At 41.2% G+C, this 22,345-nt stretch overlaps 1 protein-coding gene across 17 annotated transcripts in view; it reads left to right on the top strand.

Annotated features, from left to right (window-relative positions):
* SLC35D2 (solute carrier family 35 member D2) overlaps positions 1-22,345 on the top strand; it is a 51,277-nt gene that overhangs the window by 20,113 nt on the left and 8,819 nt on the right. For 4 of the 17 annotated variants that reach the window (XM_084978751.1, XM_021063996.2, XM_084978752.1 and 1 more), the window contains 6 exons: positions 2,335-2,402; positions 7,540-7,611; positions 8,822-8,890; positions 13,786-13,888; positions 15,481-15,573; positions 20,610-20,677. In XM_084978751.1, coding sequence (XP_084834877.1) covers positions 2,335-2,402; positions 7,540-7,611; positions 8,822-8,890; positions 13,786-13,888; positions 15,481-15,573; positions 20,610-20,677 — 473 coding nt within the window. 17 annotated transcript variants of the gene reach the window in all.

A 22,345-nucleotide genomic window follows, 5' to 3' on the forward strand; every position in this document is an offset into this window, starting at 1 on the left:
TTGGAATGGATTAGCAATGAGATCCTGCTGGGTAGCACTGGGAACTCTGTCTAGTCACTTATGATGGAGCATGATAATGTGAGAAAAAAGAATGTATAACTCGGTAACCATGCTGTACAGTAGAAAAAAAATAATGTATTGGGGAAATAAAAAAAAAAGAATGTTGTCCACTGGGGGAAAAAAATTGCACAACCTAAAATTTGAGAAATGTGTTTTATTTCCTGGACAAAACGGAGGACTTAAGCCCAGGTTACAACCTTTCAGATAGCTCTGAGACTACTCTGAAGAGGTTAGGGAGGAGCCAAGATGTAGCAGTTTTTGCAACAAACCAAGTAGTCAGAACTTCGAAAGACTACTGTTCATTAAAGAAAACCAGATACTTCCAGTTAATGGATTTAGCAATTTTCTATATATGGGAAGATGCAAGAGTCTGGCCTCATTGAAATCATTTCTTTAATATGCACCTTAGTCGTCTAGGAACAGTATCCTGTTCCTGTGCTGAGTCCCCTCAGGGTGCACCATTGCAAGTGGCTGTGGTAGCAGAGGACTTGGCATCAGGCAGCCCGTTTGCCTCCACAATGAGTCCCCTCGGGACTCATTGTGGGAGGGGCACTGTAGTGGCTTGACAGCTGCAACATCCTTTGTTTACTGACTGGCAGCATTTTTCACTCACAATGTTGATGAATAAAGGAGAAGGTCCCAAATCTATTATCTTGCTTATGTTTCTTGAGCAAATTTCCTAATAAAATTCTGGAACTTTTTTTTATAGATGACCCATAGTATTTAAAAATCTTTCAAAGGCTATCTTATCAGAGTTGCATGCTTAATTTTTTTTTTTTTTTTTTTTTTTTTTAGTGGAAAAAGAAATGTCAGACTCACCTTAATGGCTATGGAATATTATGTCAGTTAAAAAGTTCTGGAGTTCCCGTCGTGGCTCAGCAGAAATGAATCTGATTAGCATCCATGAGGATGCAGGTTTGATCCCTGGCCTCGATCAGTGGGTTAAGGATCCGGCGTTGTTGTGAGCTGTTGTGCAGGTTGCAGACATGGCTTGGATCTGGCACTGCTGTAGCTGTGGTGTAGGCCAGCAGCTACAGCTCCGATTCAACCCCTAGCTTGGGAACCTCCATATGCTGTGGTGTGGCCCTAAAAAGACCAAAAAAAAAAAAAAGTTCTCAAAAGTTACCGTTGACCTCATGAATATATATATATATATACACACATTTAAATACATATATTTACTTTTGGAAGACTAGGTCTTATGTTTTGTCTCTTTCTTCAGTCTGTTCTGAACACTTTTTCTCTTAACAACCAGAAAATAATTCAGGATCTCAGAGTCCGGTAAACATAATTCAAGTATAGGGTACCTTGTTTTTTTTTTAATTACTCAATGAATTTTATTACATTTATATGTGTACAACAGTCATTATAACTGAATTTTATAGCATGTCCTTGTTTGATCTTGGTAGATATTTAATTATTCTAGGCCTTTAAGACAAATAAAGTAACTCCAAAGTAATGCGACCAGTATACACAACTTTTTGCATCACCAACAGCGTGACATTTCAATGAGAGATACAAATCTTTGCCTTTGTCCAGAAAAGTGCATGTAATCATAACAGAAGTTTGCACACCTTTTCAACGGCCTTCTGAACCTTATGCACAACTGTAAACACCCATCCTCAACTTACCAACCTAGCCAGGGGGTCTCCACTCCAGAGAGGTGTCTATTCAGAGCTTTCTTTTAGGGAAATTGTCTACTAATGTGGGCAAGATCAAGATATCCATTTCTGGAGTTTCCATCGTGGTGCAGTGGAAACGAATCTCACTAGCATCCAGGAGGACGAAGGTTTGATCCCTGGCCTCGCTCAGTGGGTTAACGATCCGGTGTTGCTGTGAGCTGTGGTGTAGGTTGCAGACTCGGCTTGGATCTGGCATTGCTGTGGAGGTGGTGTAGGCCGGCGGCTGTAGCTCCAATTGGACCCCTAGCCTGGGAACCTCCATATGCTGCAGGTGCAGCCCTAAAAAGACATAAAAAAAAAAATTTCCATTTCTAGCCAGCATTGCCCCCCCTCTGCCCCACCCCCTCTGACTCCCAGTACAAAGATTACGATTAGATTATCGCTGCCCACCTAACTGCTTTGGTCCCATAGAGGAACCGTGTTGGGTTCTGGATTTTGGATTTTGGAGAACTCACAGTCCTTGCAAGGAAAGGAACTCAGAACCATTTGCTTACCCATGGGGAATGAATGTCGCTGTTTTTATCTATAAAAGGAAAATATTATTGGAGCTCTAACCAAATATTCCTTTTTTTTTTTTTTTTTTTAATTGAAGCTGTTTCCTCTGCCTCTTCTCTACATCGGAAACCACATAAGCGGATTATGGAGCACAAGTAAATTAAGGTAGAGTGCAAGATGATGGTTAATTGAAGGTTCTTCACTCATTAGTGTCACAAAGGCCAAGTTTTATTTTTTTTAAGATATTACTTGGGCTACACATAGAGGACAATAATATTTCATAATTAAAAAAATAAGGTGGAGTTTTGAATTTAACCTGATAATGCTAAAGTCATGTTAAAAAACTGATATTTTTTTTCTTTATGTCCAAGTCTGAAGATAGAATGTAAGATCTGTAGAAATCAAGATAGAGAAGGTGTGATTTATGCAGGAAGATTTATTTATATGAATATGGTTCTGCCTAACTTTTGGTTTCATCGCAGTTTTATAAAAGCAGGACTATTCTATCAGATTTGGCAGAAGTCAGGTTAGGTACAGGGAAATATGAATGATAGATATTATTTTCAAATGTGTGCTATATGCTTCTGATATTTGCCTTTGCATTTATTTTATGGTCCTTTGATTACTTGTGTTGAAAGACACTATAAAAATGAAAATGAGAAGTTCCTGTCATGGTGGTAGAAACGAATCTGACTAGGAACCGTGAGGTTTCAGGTTTGATCCCTGGCCTCTCTCCGTAGGTTAAGGATCCAGTGTTGCTCTGAGCTGTGGTGTAGGTCGCAGACGTGGCTCGGATCCTGTGCTGCTGTGGCTGTGGTGTAAGCCGACAGCTACAGCTCCGATTCCACCCCTAGCCTGGGAACCTCCGTATGCCGAGAGTGCAGCCCTAAAAAAAGAAAAAAAAAGAAAAGAAAAATGAAATGGAAGTGTATAAAGACTAAGCCATCCTATAAACCAGAAAATGTGGTGTGAAATATGTAGCCTAATGAACACACATGAGGCTCACCAACCTTATGACAGAGACATGAATAATGAGAAAATTTTGTGCAAGGGGTGGCAGAAGTGGAAGAAAAGCTGTTTGTATGGGGAGAGTGGAAAAGAGGCGGGTAGGAAGTAGACCAGAGGGAGAAAGGACATATAAAACGGAGAAAGGTGAATTAGGCCTGTTGCCTTTCCCTCTTATTGAAAAGGACGGATTGTGGTTAATTGCAAAAAACAAAATATGCAATACTGTTTCTAGTGACACATTTTAGTTGTTTTGTTGTTTCCTTCTGGGATTGCACCAACCAGTTTTCCCCAGTTATCTCACATTTGTATTAAAGCTTCCTGGGGTAGGTGTTGCCACGTTTCCTCCTGGCAGTGGTTCACCTGCAGCGGTGGAGATGGCTTCTGTTAACCCTGAGAGCTGCCCAGCTCTTGCATTGGGGGGTCTCTGCTTCGCAGAGAAGGACTCCTTTTTTAGTGATCTTAGAACCATCTTTATGACAAGTGTCCTTCCATACTTCCTTCCCTAGCAGAAGAGGCAAGACAGGGGCTTCTTGGGTACCCTGGGGGCTTTCAGCAAGTGAGACTGAGGAGGAAGGAAGGAAGGAAGGGAGATTGCTTATATGTGGTGTCCTGTAGTGTGCTCCTCTATCGCTCATATTTTCCAGAAACTGGCAGTTAGTTTTCGAGGCTTGATCTGATTCAGATTCCATTTTTTCAGGCCAGATTAGTTTATTGGTTCTTTTACTGCATCACCTCATGGAGGACACACTGTTTTCTGGCACTTTTTTCTTTTTTCTTTATTTCTTTCTTTTTTTTTTTTTTTTTTTTTTGCCATTTCTTGGGCTGCTCCCGTGGCATATGGAGATTCCCAGGCTAGGGGTCAAATTGGAGCTGTAGCCGCCTACCTATGCCAGAGCCACAGCAACTCGGGATCCGAGTCGCGTCTGCAACCTACACCACAGCTCATGGCAATGCTGGATCGTTAACTCACTGAGCAAGGCCAGGGATGGAACCTGCAACCTCATGGTTCCTAGTTGGATTCGTTAACCACTGCGCCACGACCGGAACTTCATCTTTTTTCTTTATTTTTATTGAAGTGTAGTTCATCTACAGTGTTATATTAATTTCAGGCATATGGCAACGTGATTACAATATATCTATTAATTACATATATAATATAATATATAATAATGTATATAATAAATATATATAATATACAATATCATATATAGTTATATTGGTTATATATAATATAATATATATGTCATATATAATATTATGTATATATAAAACCTGTAATGGAATTCTGAATTTTCAGATTCTTTTCCATTACAAGATATTGACTGTAGTTCCCCTGTGCTATACAGTACGTCATTGTTGTTTATCTATTTTATATACACTAGTGTGTGTATGTGAATCCCAAACTCCTAATTTACCCCACCTCCCCACCCCAACCTGCTATCCCTTTTGCTAACCATAGGTTTGTTATCTGTGTCTAAGTCTAATTCTGTTTTGTAAATAAGGTCATTTGTATCATTTTTTAAGATTCCATATACAAATGTTGGAGTTCCCGTCGTGGGAGTTCCCGTCGTGGCTCAGTGGTTAACGAATCCGACTAGGAACCATGAGGTTGCAGGTTCCATCCCTGGCCTTGCTCAGTGGGTTAAGAATCCAGCATTGCTGTGAGCTGTGGTGTAGGTTGCAGACGCGGCTCGGATCCCGCGTTGCTGTGGCTCTAGTGTAGGCCAGTGGCTACAGCTTTGATTTGACCCCTAGCCTGGGAACCTCCATATACTGCGGGAGCAGCCCAAGAAATGGTAAAAAGACAAAAAAAAAAAAAAAGATTCCATATACAAGTGTTATATGTATATACATATGATATCAGTCTTTCTCTGGCTGACTACTTCACTTACTATGATATTCTCTAGGGCCGTCCATGTTGCTATAAATGGCATTTCGTTCTTTTTTATGGCTGAGTAGTATATACCACACCTTCTTAATCTGTTCAAATCTGTTGATGGACATTTTGGTTGCTTCCATGTCTTGGCGATTGTAGATAGTGCTGCTGTGAACATTGGGGTGCATGTATCTTTTCAAGGCATGGTTTTCTCCAGATACATGCTGAAGAGTGGGATTGCTGGATCATGTGGTAACCCTATTTTTACTTTTTAAAGGAACCTTCATACTGTTTGTCACAATGGCTGTACCACTTTACATTCCTACCAACAATATGGGAGGGTTCTCTACACCATCTCCAGCATTTGCTATTTGCAGACTTTTTTTTCCTGCACCCATGGCATGTGAAAGTTCCAAGGCCAGGGATCAAATCTGCGCCATAGCAGCAACCTGAGTTGAGTCACGGCAGTGACAACTGGATCCTTAACCCACTGAGCTACCAGGGAACTCCCTATACACATTAATTTTATTTTACTTATTTTATTTTTTTATATTTTTCTTTTTTTGATCTTTTATTTATTTGTTTATTTATATCCTATAGACTTTTTAGTGATGGCTATTCTGACTGGTGTGAGGTGATTTGATTTGAGGTTTTGACTTGCAGAACTATGATTAGCAATAGTGAGCCTCTTTTCATGTGCCTTTTGGCCATCTCTTTGTCTTTGGAGAACTGTCTACTTATGCCCTTTGCCCATTTTGTTTTTTCTGTTTTTGGCTGCACCTGTTTTAGGGCCACACCCAAGGCATATGGAGGTTCCCAGGCTAGGGGTCTATTCAGAGATGTTGCTGTAGGCCCACGCCAGAGCCACAGCAACGCCAGGGCCACAAGCAATGCCAGATCCGAGCTGAGTCTGCAACCTACACCACAGCTCAGGGCAACGCTGGATCCTTAACCCACTAAATAAGGCCAGGGATCAAACCCACAGCTTCATGGTTCCTAGTTGGATTTGTTTCCACTGTGCCAGGGTGGGAACTCCTAAAAGACTAGTCTTTCTTCATTGAATTGTATTTGCTCCTTTGTCAAAGATCAGTTACTATATTTGTGTGGGTTTATTTCTGGGCTCTGTATTCTGTTTCATTGATCTATTTGTTTCATTTACTTGATGTTTTAATACATTATATAAATAATTTTTTGACGTTCAAGTTGTATCATTTCAGGTCAGTGGGAGCCTCTTTGAGCTGGCTCCCATGTTCTAGGGCCCCAGTAGTCTTTGATTACTTCCTTGTTTTCTGGCCCATGAAATCCCAGGCTTATCTTGAACTTTTCCTGCCATTTCTCTGAGGATCCCCTGGTTATATTTAGTGTGAGGTTGAGGCCACAATCTGGGTGTTTGGATATATTTCAAAGGACGGACTAACACAGTATCCGGATGAATAACATGTCGGGTATGAGAGAAAGAAAAAGATGATTTTTAGTCTGGTGAAAGAACAGAATTGCTATTGACTGGGTCTATGCCTAGTAGTAGGATTGCTGGCCATTCTGTATTTAACATTTTGAGGAACTGCCAAACTGTTTTCCAAGAGTGCTAAAGTTTGATATTACAGAGTTAGCTAGCATATAATGTTCCCTCAAGTGGATTTATCATAATTTTTTTTTTTTTTGTCTTTCTGCTATTTCTTGGGCTGCTCCTGCGGCATATGGAGGTTCCCAGGCTAGGGGTTGAATCGGAGGTGTAGTCACTGGCCTACGCCAGAGCCACAGCAACGCAGGATCCAAGCCGCATCTGCAACCTACACCACAGCTCACGACAACGCCGGATCGTTAACCCACTGAGCAAGGGCAGGGATCAAACCCGCAACCTCATGGTTCCTAGTCGGATTTGTTAACCACTGCGCCACGACGGGAACTCCATCATAATTTTTTTAATCATTACCTTGTTGTCTGATATTTAGATTGGTGCTGATGTTTTCCCCAAAGATACTACTGCCATGAACATGTTTTTGCACATGGTTTTTTTTCTTTCCTTTGGCTTATTACCCTGGGATAAATTTCCCAACAAGAAGTAATTAAGTCCAAGGGTAGGACCCTTTAAAGACTGTCCATCCATAGTCCCAGCTTGATTGGTCAAAGCTACATTGGTTCACATAGCGTATAATCTTTAGCACCATCTTTGTGGTTTCAGCCACCGTCTTTGTTGCAGTTGGATAATAGGATGTTTTAATTGCTAGTACGTAGAAGTGCATGAGCTTATTAAATCTCTACTTTTTATTATTTCATATGACTTGTTAGTGACATATGTGAGAAGTCGGGTTGATTCCTTATGTTTAATTTGGACAATGAATGGGCTTACTTAAAACGTAAAACATTTAAAAAATGCTTGGTGTCTGATGTTACTATACCTGAATCTTTTCCTGACAGCTTACCGATGTTCACCGTACTCAGGAAATTTACCATTCCACTTACTTTACTCCTGGAAACCATCATACTTGGGTGATTTTTTTGTTTGTTTGTTTTTCTTCTTCTCCTCTGGTGTCCTCTTCCCTCACCCCCTCATTATTTTTACTTAGAAAATCCTCAACATCTAGTCCTCTTGCCAGATAGCTGATTTGAAGTGCTGGTAGCAATAACTTAAGGACAAATGATTTACTCATTTAAAAGAAGTGTCCTATCATAAATCCCTAAGAATATAATGAGTAGTTTTTGATGATAATTTTCCATTAGACAAAATAGTATATCATGTGGTAGAAAAGTTTTTTAAACCACCCCACAATAGATGTGAATCTTTTTCCTGAGCCAGATGGATTTGACACTGATTATGGAATACAGGAGGAAGCGTTGTCCTTATAGGTAGAATAGGATAGGAGTGCAGAAAATCAGGGATATTTGTTCGGATGCAATGATTATGAGGTAACATCATAATAAATTAATTTTTATAATGTCTCATACAGGATAAATTAATTTTTATAAAAATGTTTCATAGAGATACTCAGTCTGACATCCAAAAAGGTGATTCTTGATTTTGATGCGAGGATTATTTAACAAGGAAATTTGGATGATGGCCCAATGTTTTAAGTTGTGCTATTGAATTTTATCTTAATCTTTGGTTGCTTGATACCAACCAGCTAGACCTACGGCCATAGCTCTTATGCATTTTGTCCCAGCGTCTCTCTAGTGAGAACAGAGAAATATGTTTATTATTATATTAAAACAACTACTAAAGATGTAAAGAAAATTTGTTCTGATCTACTAATCTACCTGCAGATACTTGTAGCGCTCTCTTTATGTAAAGCATTTGTCCATTAGATTTTAGCTTTAAAACGGTTAACAGGAGTTCCCATTGTGGTGCAGCGGAAACGAATCTGAAGAGGAAGCATGAGGTTGTGGGTTCAATCCCTGGTCCGGCTCAGTGGGTTAAGAATTCAGCGTTGACATGAGCTGTGGTGTAGATTGCAGACGAGGCTCGAATCCTGCGTTGCTGTGGCTCTGGTGTAGGCTGGTGGCTACAGCTCCGATTGGACTCCTAGCCTGGGAACCTCCACATGTCGCAGGTGCCGTCCTAAAAAGATAAAAAACAACCCCCCCAAAAAAAACTGTTAACAATGTCTATTTTCAGTTTATTTTTAAAATATAATCTATATTTTTCCTCCCTTCCCTTCTTCCTTTCCTATCTATCTGCCCACTATTTATTTGTTTATTACAGGAAGCAGTATTCCTTGAACATCATTGTCAGTGTCTTTGCCATCATTCTTGGTGCTGTCATAGCAGCTGGGTAAGACTTTAGACTATTTCTGCTCAATAACTCCTTTGTGTCTTTGACAATAGGCCCAGCCCGGTCCTCATTTTTTTCATTTTCCATCTGGCTGCAGTTGAATGGAGCAGCCAAGAGACAAATCTGTTGATGTTAGTGGGATCTCTATGTGTTCCTGTGAAAGTTAAACTGGGTTCCAAGGTGGCCAGAACATTTCTGAGAAATAGAGAGAGCGTTGCAAGATATTAATACTGCTCTTCTTCATAAAAGGAATGAGCCGTGTACTTGTATTACTGAATGTTTGTCTTCAAGATAAAAAACTTACAAAGAATTTGCAAAGTTCTTGGGCATTTGACTAAGAAGAATAACAGATTTGTAATGCCCTTGCATGTTGATTTGTTTCATCATCCTCTGTGAGGCCTTAGTGGTCAATATTTCCAAGGGTGGAATACTCTCATTAAATGTATTTTTGAGACTTGAGCCAATGCCATTGCACGACTAATGTCTTATTCATTAATATGCCTGACCAGGAATAAGGACTCCAGGTTTGCATTTGAAAGCAGGTACTCAGAGTTCTTTGTTTTTGGTTTTGTTTTTAATAGACCCTAACCCGCAGCATAAGGAGGTTCGCAGGGTAGGGGTCTGATTGGAGCTGTAGCCACTCACCTGCCACAGCCACAGCAATGTGGGATCCATGCTGCGTCTGCGACCCACACCACAGCTCATGGCAACGCCAGATCCTCAACCCACTGGGCGAGGCCAGGGATCAAACCAGCATCCTCATGGATGCTAGTCGGGTTCGTTAACTGCTGAGCCATGATGGGAACTCCCAGGGTTCTTTTATAGCATTGTGGTTAAAGCATGTGTGCAGTTCCATTCCTTGGGTTTGAAAGTTAGCTCTGACAGCTATTTCTTAGCCTCTTTTTGCCTCGGTTTCCTCATCTATAAAGTATAAGCGATACAGCTGGCCCTCTGTATCTGAGGCTTCTGCACCTGTAGATTCAATGAACTGTGGATCAAGAATATTTTTGAAAAATCCCAGACAATTCCCCAAAGCAAAACTTGGATTTTCCATGTGCTGGCAACTATTTATATAGCATTTACATTGTATTAGGTATTATAAGTAATCTAGAGATGATTTAAAGCATATGGGAGGAGATGCATAGGTTATATGCAAATACTACACATCATTTTATATAAGACAATTGAGCATCTGTAGATCTGCGTGTCTGCTTGTAGAGGGTGTGGGGTGTGGGGTAGGCTGGCAGCTGTAACTTTGATTCGACCCCTAGCCTGGGAACTTCCACATGCTGCAGCGTGGCCCTAAAAAGCAAAATAAAATGAAATGAAATAAAATAAAATCAAGTAGTAAAAAAATATATATAGTATGCTAGATGGTGACAGATAGTAGTAATAACAGTGATGTTTATTATTATTATAAATGTGTTTAGTCCTTTGCCTAGACCAGGGTTTATTATTTGTGTTTTCATCCGGAATGGCCACTTCTCCAGTTCTAGCTGTGGCTGAGCTCAGCCACCTTGAAAGCTGGCCTCTTTGGTTTCAGCGCTGTCTTTCACGCCTGGTGTGGTGCTTGCTGGTGCGAACACTAAGCTGCCACACTTAGAGCCTGTTTTGGTCATGAAGACTTCTGTTCAAACAAAATCATATGCGTAAAGTAGCTTTTAAAAAAGGGAGGTGCTCTGTTGAAAGTGCCTTGGTTTCTTCGAGCTCGATTTGAAAACCCACTGACTTAGAGCCAGTTGAAGACGTTCACACAAAGTGGTTTCTAAAAATGTAAGTCTTTGATGAGGAATAGACTGCAGATGCTGTTATGTATGGAGGCTCATTTCCAGGAGCCGTTAGTAGGTGTTGAGCTCATATTTAATGTATGTGATATCCTCATGAGCTGAAAGGGTGCATGGTGTCTCCCCAAACATCTAACTTTTACCCAAGAGCCAGCTTGGACTAGTAATTCTTGGCTTCCCCCTTCCTTAGCACCCACAGAATAGAGCGCATGCCTGTGGGTGACCAGCACAGTTCTTAGCTGCGGGCCAGCTGTGACCCCACCCTTCCCTGCTCGGACTCAGATTAACTCATCAAAAGCAAGTAACTGTAGAACAGACTCAGTCAGATGGGCCAGTTTAGGCTGCTGTAACAAGGAGCCCCCACATCTTGATGATTTAACATCCTAAATCATCTGCGCACTCTCCATCTATGACTCACCATCCGTTGACGCTGTGGGAGTGCGCTGCACACGGTAGCTGCTCAGCGACCCAGGCTGATGGAAACCCTGCTTCAGAGGGAGTTTCCGGGGTCATCTGGAGGGAAGAGGGCATGTGGGGAGCGGTATGCTGTCTCTTTGAGCTTTTCCCTGGAAAGTGACCTGTGTTTTGTCTTCTTACATTTAATTTGCCGAAGCAAGTCACGTGGTCAGCAGAAGTTGAAACAGAATGCCTGTGAGCCGCCCTAAATGACGATCACAGGGGTTAACCCTGAATCGGTTCCCATTTATCACATAAGTAAATTCTTTTTTGAACTTCCGTGCTTTCACTACTGGCCTAAATGATGTTGGGAACCCCTGGCCCCCTCAGGTGGGAGACCTGAGATCTCCGAGAATTCCCCCTTAGGCTTTCCGAGGAAGTGAGCACCTCCTCCTTTGCATTCTTCTGGAATTGTCGCTTTTCGGCTCATTCAGCTCTTTGCCGTCTTAGGGGTGGCACATTCTTCAACTTGAGTGTAGGTAGGGAAGATTTGGAAGACTCTTATTTTGAGAGGTTCTATTTTTGTGATTGAGCTGGAGAACTCTGATTTATGATGATCTAAAGTTAATGTATATTCTCACAAATATATTTGTAGGAAATAATGCCGGTGGAAGCCTAAAGCAAAATCGGATTTAATTTGCATTCAGATTTTGATGCAATCTTTGCCTCTGCATTTCCTTCTTCTTGGCTAGAAATACTCTTAATTTGATATTGAAGGGGATGAGGACATACCACTCCAAAATATGCCACATTGGCATAAACATTATGGAAGTTTATGGAGTGGAAGGCAATTGAGAATCAACAGATGCGGGAGGAGTTCTCTGCCCTCCCCTTTTCTGCCTAAAAACAGACATAAATTTCCCTTCGAGGAGGTGTCCATGGGTTCCAGACCAGGAATAGGACGGGGGTTCTTATCACTGGAGAGAGATACATCCTCAAGATGAGTCTGTGAAAAGAAACTTTACTAAAGTAAACATCATCTTCCATTAGTTTCCCATATATATGTGAGTGTGTGTGTTTCCCATATATAGATACACACACACACACACACATATACATACATAGTATGTATGTATGGCTTTTTTTTTTTTTTTTTTGGATTTTAGGGCTGCACCCAAGAAATATGGAACTTCTTGGCTAGGGGGTTGAATCGGAGCTGCAGTTGCCAGCCTATACCACAGCCACAGCAAAGCAGGATCCTAGCCACATCTTCGACCTACACCGCAGCTCATGGCAATGCTGGATCCTTAACCCACTGATAGAGGCCAGGGATCGAACCTGTGACCTCATGGATACTAGTCGGGTTCATTACCACTGAGCTACAAGGGGAACTCCAAGTTTCCCCTATATATTTCTTAGTCCCTTTCCACAATTCACTTGTTCCTTGAAGCCCAGACCCTTTCCTTTGTTAAAATAGATATTATATAAGCCACAATAGATGCAGACTATTGCCTTTGGAATGGATTGGCAATGAGATCCTGCTGTGTAGCACTGAGAACTATGTCTAGTCACTTATGACAGAGCATGATAATGGGAGAAAAAAGAATGTATACATGTGTACATAACTGGGTCACCGTGCTGTACAGTAGAAAAAAAATTGTGTTGGGGAAATAACAGTTAAAAAAAAAAAAAAAAGAAAATGCTGAAAAAAAAAGAAAAAAAAATGTATACATGTATGTGTAACTAGGTTGCCATGCTGTACAGTAGAAAAAATAAATAATGTATTGGGGAAATTTAAGAAAAAAGATATTATATAAGCCACAGAGTCTCAACCACTTCTTTGAGTTTCATTGCTTTTCTGTGAACTCCTGTGAGTGTAAAATACTTAATTCAATTTGTCTTTTTTTTTTTTTTTCTGCTGTTAGTCTGTGGTCAGTAACATTCGCAGACTCCCAGACACTGACCCAAAAGAGGGCAAGGGACACCTTCTTGACAATATATACTTATGAATTATGACATCTGGGCTTAACTGTTGTTCTCTCTCCTCCCTTTGCCTTGTCCCACCCCCAGACATTTTTATTCTAGTGTTATTTATTTAAAATGGAAATTGAAGAGAGGATGCTTCAAAGAACGGGAAGAAAGGGCGCTTAGAGGAGTAGCAGAGAAGGAATGGATTCCGGCCTTGCCTTTTTGATGGACAGGATGGTGGGGGTGCTAGTGGATAATGTGACTGTTTGGGGACCAGATGGAGGTGTCAGTTCCTCATTGGACCCCTTTTGCCCTGTCACTGCCCAGCTGTCCCCACAGGGTTGTACTCTGGGGATGGCCCTGTTTCCTACCATAAGAAAAGCCCACAGGGTGAGTCGAACAAATCACTCCCCTTAGAAAAGCAGAGCTCACCAATGATCATGGCAATTTATCAGTTAGCAAAAGAAAGGGCTTCTCAGTTAAAGCGAGGTGGTTAATGGTCCTCTGGTTTTAAGTCCCTTGTGATTAAGTGGAAGCCTCCCGATGGCCTGGTTTTGTTTTTAATCTGGGGGCAGACAGAAGAATTAACCGTGCACCAGCACACAGGGGAAAAGATGCCAGAGAAAAGGTAGTTACTAGCATCGCAAATGAATTTGATTAGGGTAAGATAAAACAGACCAGAGAGCCTCAGAGGCCACATTGTGAGTTTCTGAATAATCATATGCCTTTGCGTCCCCTCTCTCCCAGTTCTGACCTTGCTTTTAACTTGGAAGGCTATATTTTCGTGTTCCTGAATGATCTCTTCACAGCAGCCAATGGAGTTTATACCAAACAGAAAATGGACCCAAAGGTACCAGATCTTCACTCCTATGGTTTTAGGCTCTGTCATCTGGCCCCTGAAATCACATGAAAAAATAGAATGAACTTGTAAAGCCAGCATGTAATTTAATTTACATATTACGATCTACACATCACTCATTTCTTTGGAATTATCTTGTTATTCCTTTTCTTGCAGTTTGGGGTGAAAACTAGGTAGGAAGGGAGAAGAGGGCACTGTTTCAGATGCAAAGTCAGGATGGAGAAGGGATTATTTTGAAAGGCAAATTAAAATTAGATTTTTTTTTTTTTGCTTTTTGGGCCATACCCGAGGCATATGGAGGTTCCCAGGCTAGGGATCAAATCAGAGCTACAGCTGCTGGCCACAGCCAGCCACAGCCACGACAGAAGCGAGCTGCATCTGCGACCTACACCACAGCTCATGGCAACACGGGATCCTCAACCCACCGAGTGAGGCTAGGGATCGAACCCCCATCTCCATGGATCCTAGTCAGGTTTGTTAACCATTGAGCCATAAAGGGAACTCCCTAAAATTGAATTTTTATTTTTTATCATCCTCATCAATGACTGAGATGAAGTCGGGGGTACTATGAAAGAAGCATGGTATGAGAGTCTGGAGATGTGGGTTACAGATACAAGTTTTGCTGCTGACTTATTATTCTGAGTGGAACTTTCACTTCTCCAAACCTCAGTTTCCTCATCTGTGCAATGAGATGATTGGAACAGATAATTTATAAGATCCCGTCCAGCAGTAACCGCCTGTCCCTGTCATGGGGGCGGGCAGGCAGATAAGCTTTCCTTCCGTGTGGCTGCCCCCATGTCGGGTCTCCCAGCCCTCACCCCCACCCCAGCTGTTCTGGAAGCTCTGAAGGATGAGCCCGGCATATGTTTCTTTGTTTCAAGTTCTTTGTGTCGAGTGAGGGTGTTTGCTCTGATGGACAGGCTCATTTCTCCAAGCTGTTTTTTTATCTGCACCGTTCTTTCTTTCTTTTTTCTTTTTTCTTTTCTTTCTGCATTGCCACTTATTTTTTAATGATGGCAGTTTTACAAAACTGGGTTTGTTGCCTTTTTAGAATCACAGTATGTCACCCTTTATGGAAAGTGGTGGATATAGTCTCTTTTACAAAAAGTAAATGTATGCACAATTGGAAAAAGGAGATACCTGGCGTTTGAACCCTGCTGTTCCTCCATAGAAAGAGCAGATGTGTTTAAGGAGTTCTGTTTATATTAGCATTTTAAATGTTATTTATTTTGTTCCAGATTTCCCATTTTGAAAAAAGAACAATTGAAAATTGGAGATGGGTGGAATATCGGAGTCCATCCATCTCCATCCGTTTTATCTGTCATTTTTGGGGTAAAACACTTTTTTTTTTTTTTTCTGAAATCACAGTATACTTGAAATGAAGCATATGTCAGAAGTTTGCTGAAAGTATTCCAGTACAGAACTGGTCAGAATGCATATTCCAACTCTGTAATTCCATGGTTGTATAAATAGCCCCAGGGGAAAATAAAATAAAAATAAATGGCTCTAGGAATTCTGATGCTTCATATTCCTAAAGTTGAGTGGAGTTTTCTTTTCTTTTTTTCTTTTTTTTTTTTTTGCAGGAGTTAGGGAAATACGGAGTGCTTTTCTACAATGCTTGCTTCATGATAATCCCAACTCTTATCCTTAGTATCTCTACTGGAGACCTTCGACAGGTAAGCTGATGCAGTCATTACATTCTTACTTAGTAGTCTTTAAAAATGTTAATATTTGGAGTTCCTGTCGTGGCTCAGTGGTTAATGAATCCGACTAGGAACCATGAGGTTGTGGGTTCGATCCCTGGCCTCATTCAGTGGGTTAAGGATCTGGTGTTACCATGAGCTGTGGTGCAGGTGGCAGACACGGCTTGGATCTGGCATTGCTGTGGCTCTGGCATAGGCCAGTGGCTACAGCTCCGATTCAGCCCCTAGCTTGGGAACCTCCATATACCACAGGAGCGGCCCTAGAAAAGGCAAAAAAAAAAAAAAAAAAAAAAAAAGTTAATATTTAACCTGTGATACTCGGTAACATAAAAAGTGTGTAAAGGTAACTAGGATTACATGACAGCAAGATGTGTGATATGCCCAATAATACCTTTGGCACTTTCCTTTCATTGGCTTTTATCTTTAGACCCGTCAGAAGGAGCAGAAAGTAGGCAGAAGAACCCTGGTCTTGAAGCTTTTTGAAAAACAACAACAAAAATCTGAGTTTGAATCTCACCTTCCCTTTCGCTGGTATGGGGACCCTGGGAAAGCTAATGAACTTAGAAGGGGATTTTAATCATTTAAAAACAAATTTATTTATGTATTATCTTTATGATAGCTATTTGGAAGCATACACATAAAGTAGAATAATTTAACGAACTTTCATCTACCCATCATATAGTTTCAACACTTTTTGGCATTTACCCAATCTTATTTTATCTATTCCCATCTGCTCTCACTCCTCTCCCTGCCCGCCCCCTGGAATATTTTTTTAATTTTTAAAAGATTTTTATTTTTTCCACTATAGTTGATTTATAATGTTCTGTCCATGTCCGCTCTACAGCAAAGTGACCCAGTCATACATAAACATATACATTCTTTTTCTCACATTATCCTCCATCATGTTCCATCACAAGTGACTAGATATAGTTCCCTGTGCTATTCAGCAGGACCTCATTGCTTATCCACTCCAAATGCAACAGTTTGCATCTACTAACTCCAAACTCCCCATCCATCCCACCTCTTCCCCCTCCCCCTTGGTAACCACAAGTCTCTTCTCCAAGTCTATGAATTTCTTTTCTGTGGAAAGATTTATTTGTGGTGTATATTAGATTCCATATGTAAGTGATATCATGTCCTTCTCTTTCTGACTTACTCCACTTAGTATGAGAGTCTGGTTCCTTCTAGTTCCATGTTGCTGCAAATGGCATTATTTTGTTCTTTTTTATGGCTGAGTAGTATTCCACTGTGTATATTTACCATATCTTCTTAATCCATTCATCTGCTGATGAACATTCAGGTTGTATCCATGTCTTGGCTATCGTGAATAGTGCTGCAATGAATATAGGGGGTGCATGTGTCTTTTTGAATGAAAGTTTTGTCTGGATACATGCCCAGGAGTGGGATTGCTGGATCATATGGTAGTTCTGTATTTAGTTTTCTGAGGTACCTCCATACTGTTTTCCATAGTGGTTGTACTGATTTATATTCCCACCAACAGTGAAGGAGGGTACCCTTTTCTACACATCCTCTCCAGCATTTGTTATTTGTTGACTTGATAATGATGGCCATTCTGACTGGTGTGAGGTGGTACCTCACTGTAGTTTTGATTTGCATTTCTCTAATAATTAGTAATTTTTTTTTGTCTTTTGTCTTTTTAGGGCCGCATCTGTGGCATATGGAGATTCCCAGGCTAGGGGTCTAATCGGAGCTATAGCTGCCGGCTTACACCACAGCCACAACAAATCAGATCTGAGCCATGTCTTCCACCTACACCACAGCTCATGACAACCCCAGATTCCCAACCCACTGATCCAGGCCAGGGATTGAACCCGAAACCCCATGGTTCCTAGTCAGATTCGTTTCCACTGCACCACGATGGGAACTCCGATAATTAGTGATGTTGAGCATTTTTTCATGTGCCTGTTGGCCATCTTTGTATCTTCTTTAGCGAAATGTCTCTTCAGGTCTTCTGCCCGTTTTTCGATTGGGTTGTTGGTTTTTTTGCTGTTGAGTTTTATGAGTTGTTTGTATATTTTGGAGATGAAGCTGTTGTAATTTGCATCATTTGCAGCTCTTTTCTTCCAATCCATAGGTTGTCTTTTCGTTTTTTTGTTCTGCGGTTTCCTTTGCTATGTGAAAGCTGGTAAGTTTGATTAGGTCCCATCGGTTTATTTTTGTTTTTATTTCTGTTGTCGTGGGACCCCCTGGAATAGTTTAAAGTAAATCCTAGACATTACGGTATATGTCTCAAAATATTTCAAGATCTATGTTTGAATTTTGGAGGAGGTTTTGTTCTTTTGGTTCACCTGCTTACCTTATCTGCAGAGACAAAATGGTAAATTAGTAGAAGGATGGGAGACCCAGTTATGTGTGTGGAGGGGGTACCACTTAGGAAGGGTGACTGTTCATCCCATAACATCTGCAACAGCCACCTCGAAGTGTGCTGCCTCCTGCCAAATCCTAGTTCCTAGAAAGTTGCTGGATACACCACTTTAGCTTCATGTGAGAAATGAGGTATGCTGGGCAAAATCCTGGTCCAGTGTGGCCCCTGACCTCTCCCGCAAATGCCCGCCACCACTACCACTACTGGCTAGGCTTAACCCTCCTTAACTCTGTCATACATTGCCGGTTAGGGTGGGGTTCACAGCACTTCCCCCCAACCCTTCCCCTGGCCCCCCATGCAGCAGCTGCTAACCCACCACCACAAGATAGCATTTCTGTATTTAACAATCAGCATGGTTGTGTGGTGCACACTGGTTGAGTGTCAGTCCCATTTATTGCCTTTTAGGGCTTTGAATGTCTTCAGAAGGCTGTGGCTCCTGGGGACTCCTGGGGTGGATGTCAGGGTTTATTGTTCTTGCTCAGAACTACACTGTGTGTCTCTCTTCTACAGTTCCTTCCCAAGAACAGGCTTGGCAGCCACATGCCCAGGGAAGTGTTTATATTGAAAACTGTCAAGAAACACCTGTTTCAATAAAGGGTTCTCATTGTATGAAGCTGAGCCTCACTGTTAATTCAGAATATTGGACAGTAAAGCAAGCACCCCGCACGTCTCTAGCAATGGTGAACAGAGCAGAATATCTAAAAACACAACATTTATTTTTCAGCTGCCATCAACTAAACCAATCTAGGGTCAGTGACATTACATAAAGTGAAATTATGAACCTTCAATGAAGTAGCCCTAGCAGCTTGTCTCATTTCATTGTCATAAAAATGAGTTGTTCTGGAATTCCCATTGTGGCTCGATGGGTTGTGAACCGGACTAGTATCCATGAGGATTTGGGTTCGATCCCTGGCTTTGCTCAGCGGGTTAAGGATCTGGTGTTGCTGTGAGCTATGATGAAGGTCACAGATGGGGCTCGGATCTGGCATTGCTGTGGCTGTGGTGTAGGCTGGCAGCTGCAGCTCCGATTCGATCCCTAGCATGGGAATGTCCATGTGCTGCAAGTGCAGCCCTAAAAAGACCAAAAAAAAAAAAAAAAAAAGAAAAACAAAACAAAATGAATGTATTTATAACTGTCAGAGAAAGCCTATAAAATGACAAAAATACCAAAGTCATAAAGTTAAAAATTTGCCTCTAATTTAAAACTATTGTATGATAAGAGATATCAAAAGAGATGAGACACTTTCTGTAATCAGTAACTGTAAAAACCCTATAGGAAAAATGATAAGGTTTTTCACTGCTAACATTGTTCTGCTCTGCATTCATTGAGCTGTCATGAATTTCCTCCAGTTGGTCACTTTTAACCATGACTGAATCCATTTCAGAGTGTGAACCAAATATAATAAAGATGAACTTATGTGATTAGGAGTGTTAGTCTGCAATATGAAATTACATTTTTTTTGCCAAGTTTGGTTTGATTGTATTAAAAGTTGAGTGATGAGGTAAAGTGAAAGGTTAACTTCTCTTGTTAATGGAAGAAATACTTTGATGAGTCATTTTTCCTGGTTGACTGAAGAGGGTCAGAGATTGACCTTGTGTGTGACTCACTGTACTGGGGGTTCATTCCTGCACCTTGGCCTTACAGTCACCAGGTCTGATAATAGCACCTTTAAAAAAAATTTATTATGGCTGATTTACAGTGTTGTCAATTTCTGTTGTACAGCAAAGTGACACAGTTATACATAAATACACATTCTTTTTCTCACATTATCCTCCATCATGTTTCATCACAAAATAGCACCTTGATTCTATCTACCTCTGATTAACAAAGTCAGGAATGCTGGCTCCTCTTATTAACAAATTAGGCCCTTGGAAAATAGTGGGTGAACTTTCTTTAGTTATTTGAATCACTCAATAAGTTCAGAGTACATTGAGTGTATTGCACTTGATGAATACAAATGCTGCAGTTGATGAATAGGGATAGGACTTTTTTTCTGATTAAGAAAACGCATTAATGGAGTTCCTGTCGCAGCTCATGGAACGAACCTGACTTGTATCCATGAGGATGCAGGTTCGATCCCCGGCCTTGCTCAGTGGGTTAAGGATCTGGCGTTGCTGTGAGCCGCATCTGCAACCTACACCACAGCTAATGGCAACGCCGGATCCCCAACCCACTGAGCAAGGCCATGGATCAAACCTACAACCTCATAGTTCCTAGTCGGATTCGTTAACCACTGAGCCACGACAGGAACTCCAAGGTTTTTTTGTTTTTCTTTTTAGGGCTGCACCTGTAGCATATGGAAGTTCCCAGGCTAGGGATCAAATTGGAGCTTCAGCTGCCAGCTTCCATCACAGACAGCCACAGCAACTCCAGGTCTATTGCAACCTACACCACAGCTTGTGGCAATGCTGGATCCTTAACCCACTGAGTGAGGCCAGGGATTGAACCTACATCCTCATGGATCCTAGTTGGGTTTGTTATAGCTGAGCTACAGTGGGAAATCCTTACCCAGGAATTTTGAAACTGCATTTTCTGTTTGGAAAAGTGGTTCCTGTTCTAGCCTGTACAAATTGATAAAACCAGTGTTATTAATCTAACCATTAGTTTTCTTTTTGATGATAGGCCACTGAATTCAACCAATGGAAGAATGTTCTATTTATCATACAGTTTCTTCTTTCCTGCTTTTTGGGGTAAGAAACCATAGATGAGAAGCGTTTATCTATGGTATCTCTTGACAAGTCAAATCAAAATATGCACTCTGTCTACCCTGGTAAAATCCCTTTGCTTGTGTTTTCTCTGACTTTTTCGGGAAAGTACCCCTCCTTTCCAGAAGAGTAAGTTGATGGGACCCTATGCTACATGTGAGCTCCAAAATAGGATGTTGCCTATTGACTTCTGAAAGTTAATTTGAACTGAAGTCAGCTACCTATCCAATTTGAATGTGCTTTTTGTCTTTGTCACAATGTCCCAAGTTTCCTGAGATCTTTCCCTCACATAAGGTTGTGGAAATAACAACACACTTTCTGTAGTGTTGTCCCTGTTATTCCCAGAGTGTTTTCTGAGAAGAGATGGTGAGGCCCATTATCTTGCCCAATAATTTTAGGCTTTTCTTAGAATTTTCCTTAGGTATACCTTCCCATTGAGAGGCTATACAGCTTGTGTCTTTTTTTTTTTTTTTTTTTTTTTGTCTTTGTGCCTTTTCTAGGGCTGCTCCCTTGGCATATGAAGGTTCCCAGACTAGGGGTCTAATTGGAGCTGTAGCCGCCGGCCTATGCTAGAGACACAGCAATGCAGGATCCGAGTAGAGTCTGCAACCTACACCACAGCTCATAGCAATACCGGATCCTTAACCCACTGAGCAAGGCCAGGGATCAAACCTGCAGCCTCATGGTTACCAGTCACAGTGATCGAAGCCATTGCGAGCTTCTGAGCACATCCTTGGCTTTCAGACCAGCTGCCACTGGACTTGAGCTGTCCTCTCTCTGTGATTTGTGCTCAAGGAATGCCTCAGGGTAACGTGTGCACATCCCAACCCTTGACTCCATAGGACTCTTCTCTCAGCTCCTTTCTTATTTTCACTGCTTTCAAGTTTGCATTTCAGTCTTGTTTTTTTCTGACCACCAAACCTTTATCCGTAGTTGAAAATATAATTTAAAAATTATGACCCTTTAAAAATGTATGTGAAGATGCCAGTGAAATGGTGAAAAAGGCAGACTTTTGAGGTATGGGGAAGGACTCAGCTTTAAGAAATGCTGTTTGTAATTAAGAGTTTGTAAACAAAGCCTATCTATAATGAGATGAAATTGGATCGGTCAGGTAAACTGGATTGTGGGAGCCGTGATAATTTAATGCGGGCAAAGGTAAAATAAGTGACATTGAAGTTGACAAACTCGATTTAAAAAAGCCAGCTCTGCTAGTCTTTTGAATCTTGCCAAGAAACGACAGATAGGTTCTGGTTCATTCACACCAGCAGCTGGCACCAGCTCCCAGGCCCTGGAGGCAATTATCCTAATGTTTCTGCCCCAGTAGCAGCCTCTTTGATTCCAATGAAGCAGTAATATATTCCTTAATAGAAACACAAAAGTATCAATTTCCCCACTCTCAGCATAAAAAAAGGTTCTGTTCTTTGAACCTTTATTGTTACTGCCAAGACGTAGGGTCCAAGACAAACCAGGCTTCTGCTCATTGCTTGAGTAAAGGGGTGACAGAGACTTCAGAGTGCAGACACGCCCATCATTTTCCAACACCCCAAATTATAGTGTAAAATGGATGTTCCAGGAGAATGAATCATTTTTATCCCATGGCTCTGGCTTCCTTGGCACACCACTGAGGTCTTGGATGAGAGTGAATTCTTAGCA

The sequence above is a fragment of the Sus scrofa genome, chromosome 10, assembly GCF_054392235.1.
Source record: "Sus scrofa isolate SSC_HxYL_T2T_F1_AM1 chromosome 10, Sscrofa_HxYL_maternal_Yorkshire_Landrace_v2.0, whole genome shotgun sequence".
Taxonomy (NCBI): Eukaryota; Metazoa; Chordata; class Mammalia; order Artiodactyla; family Suidae; genus Sus; species Sus scrofa.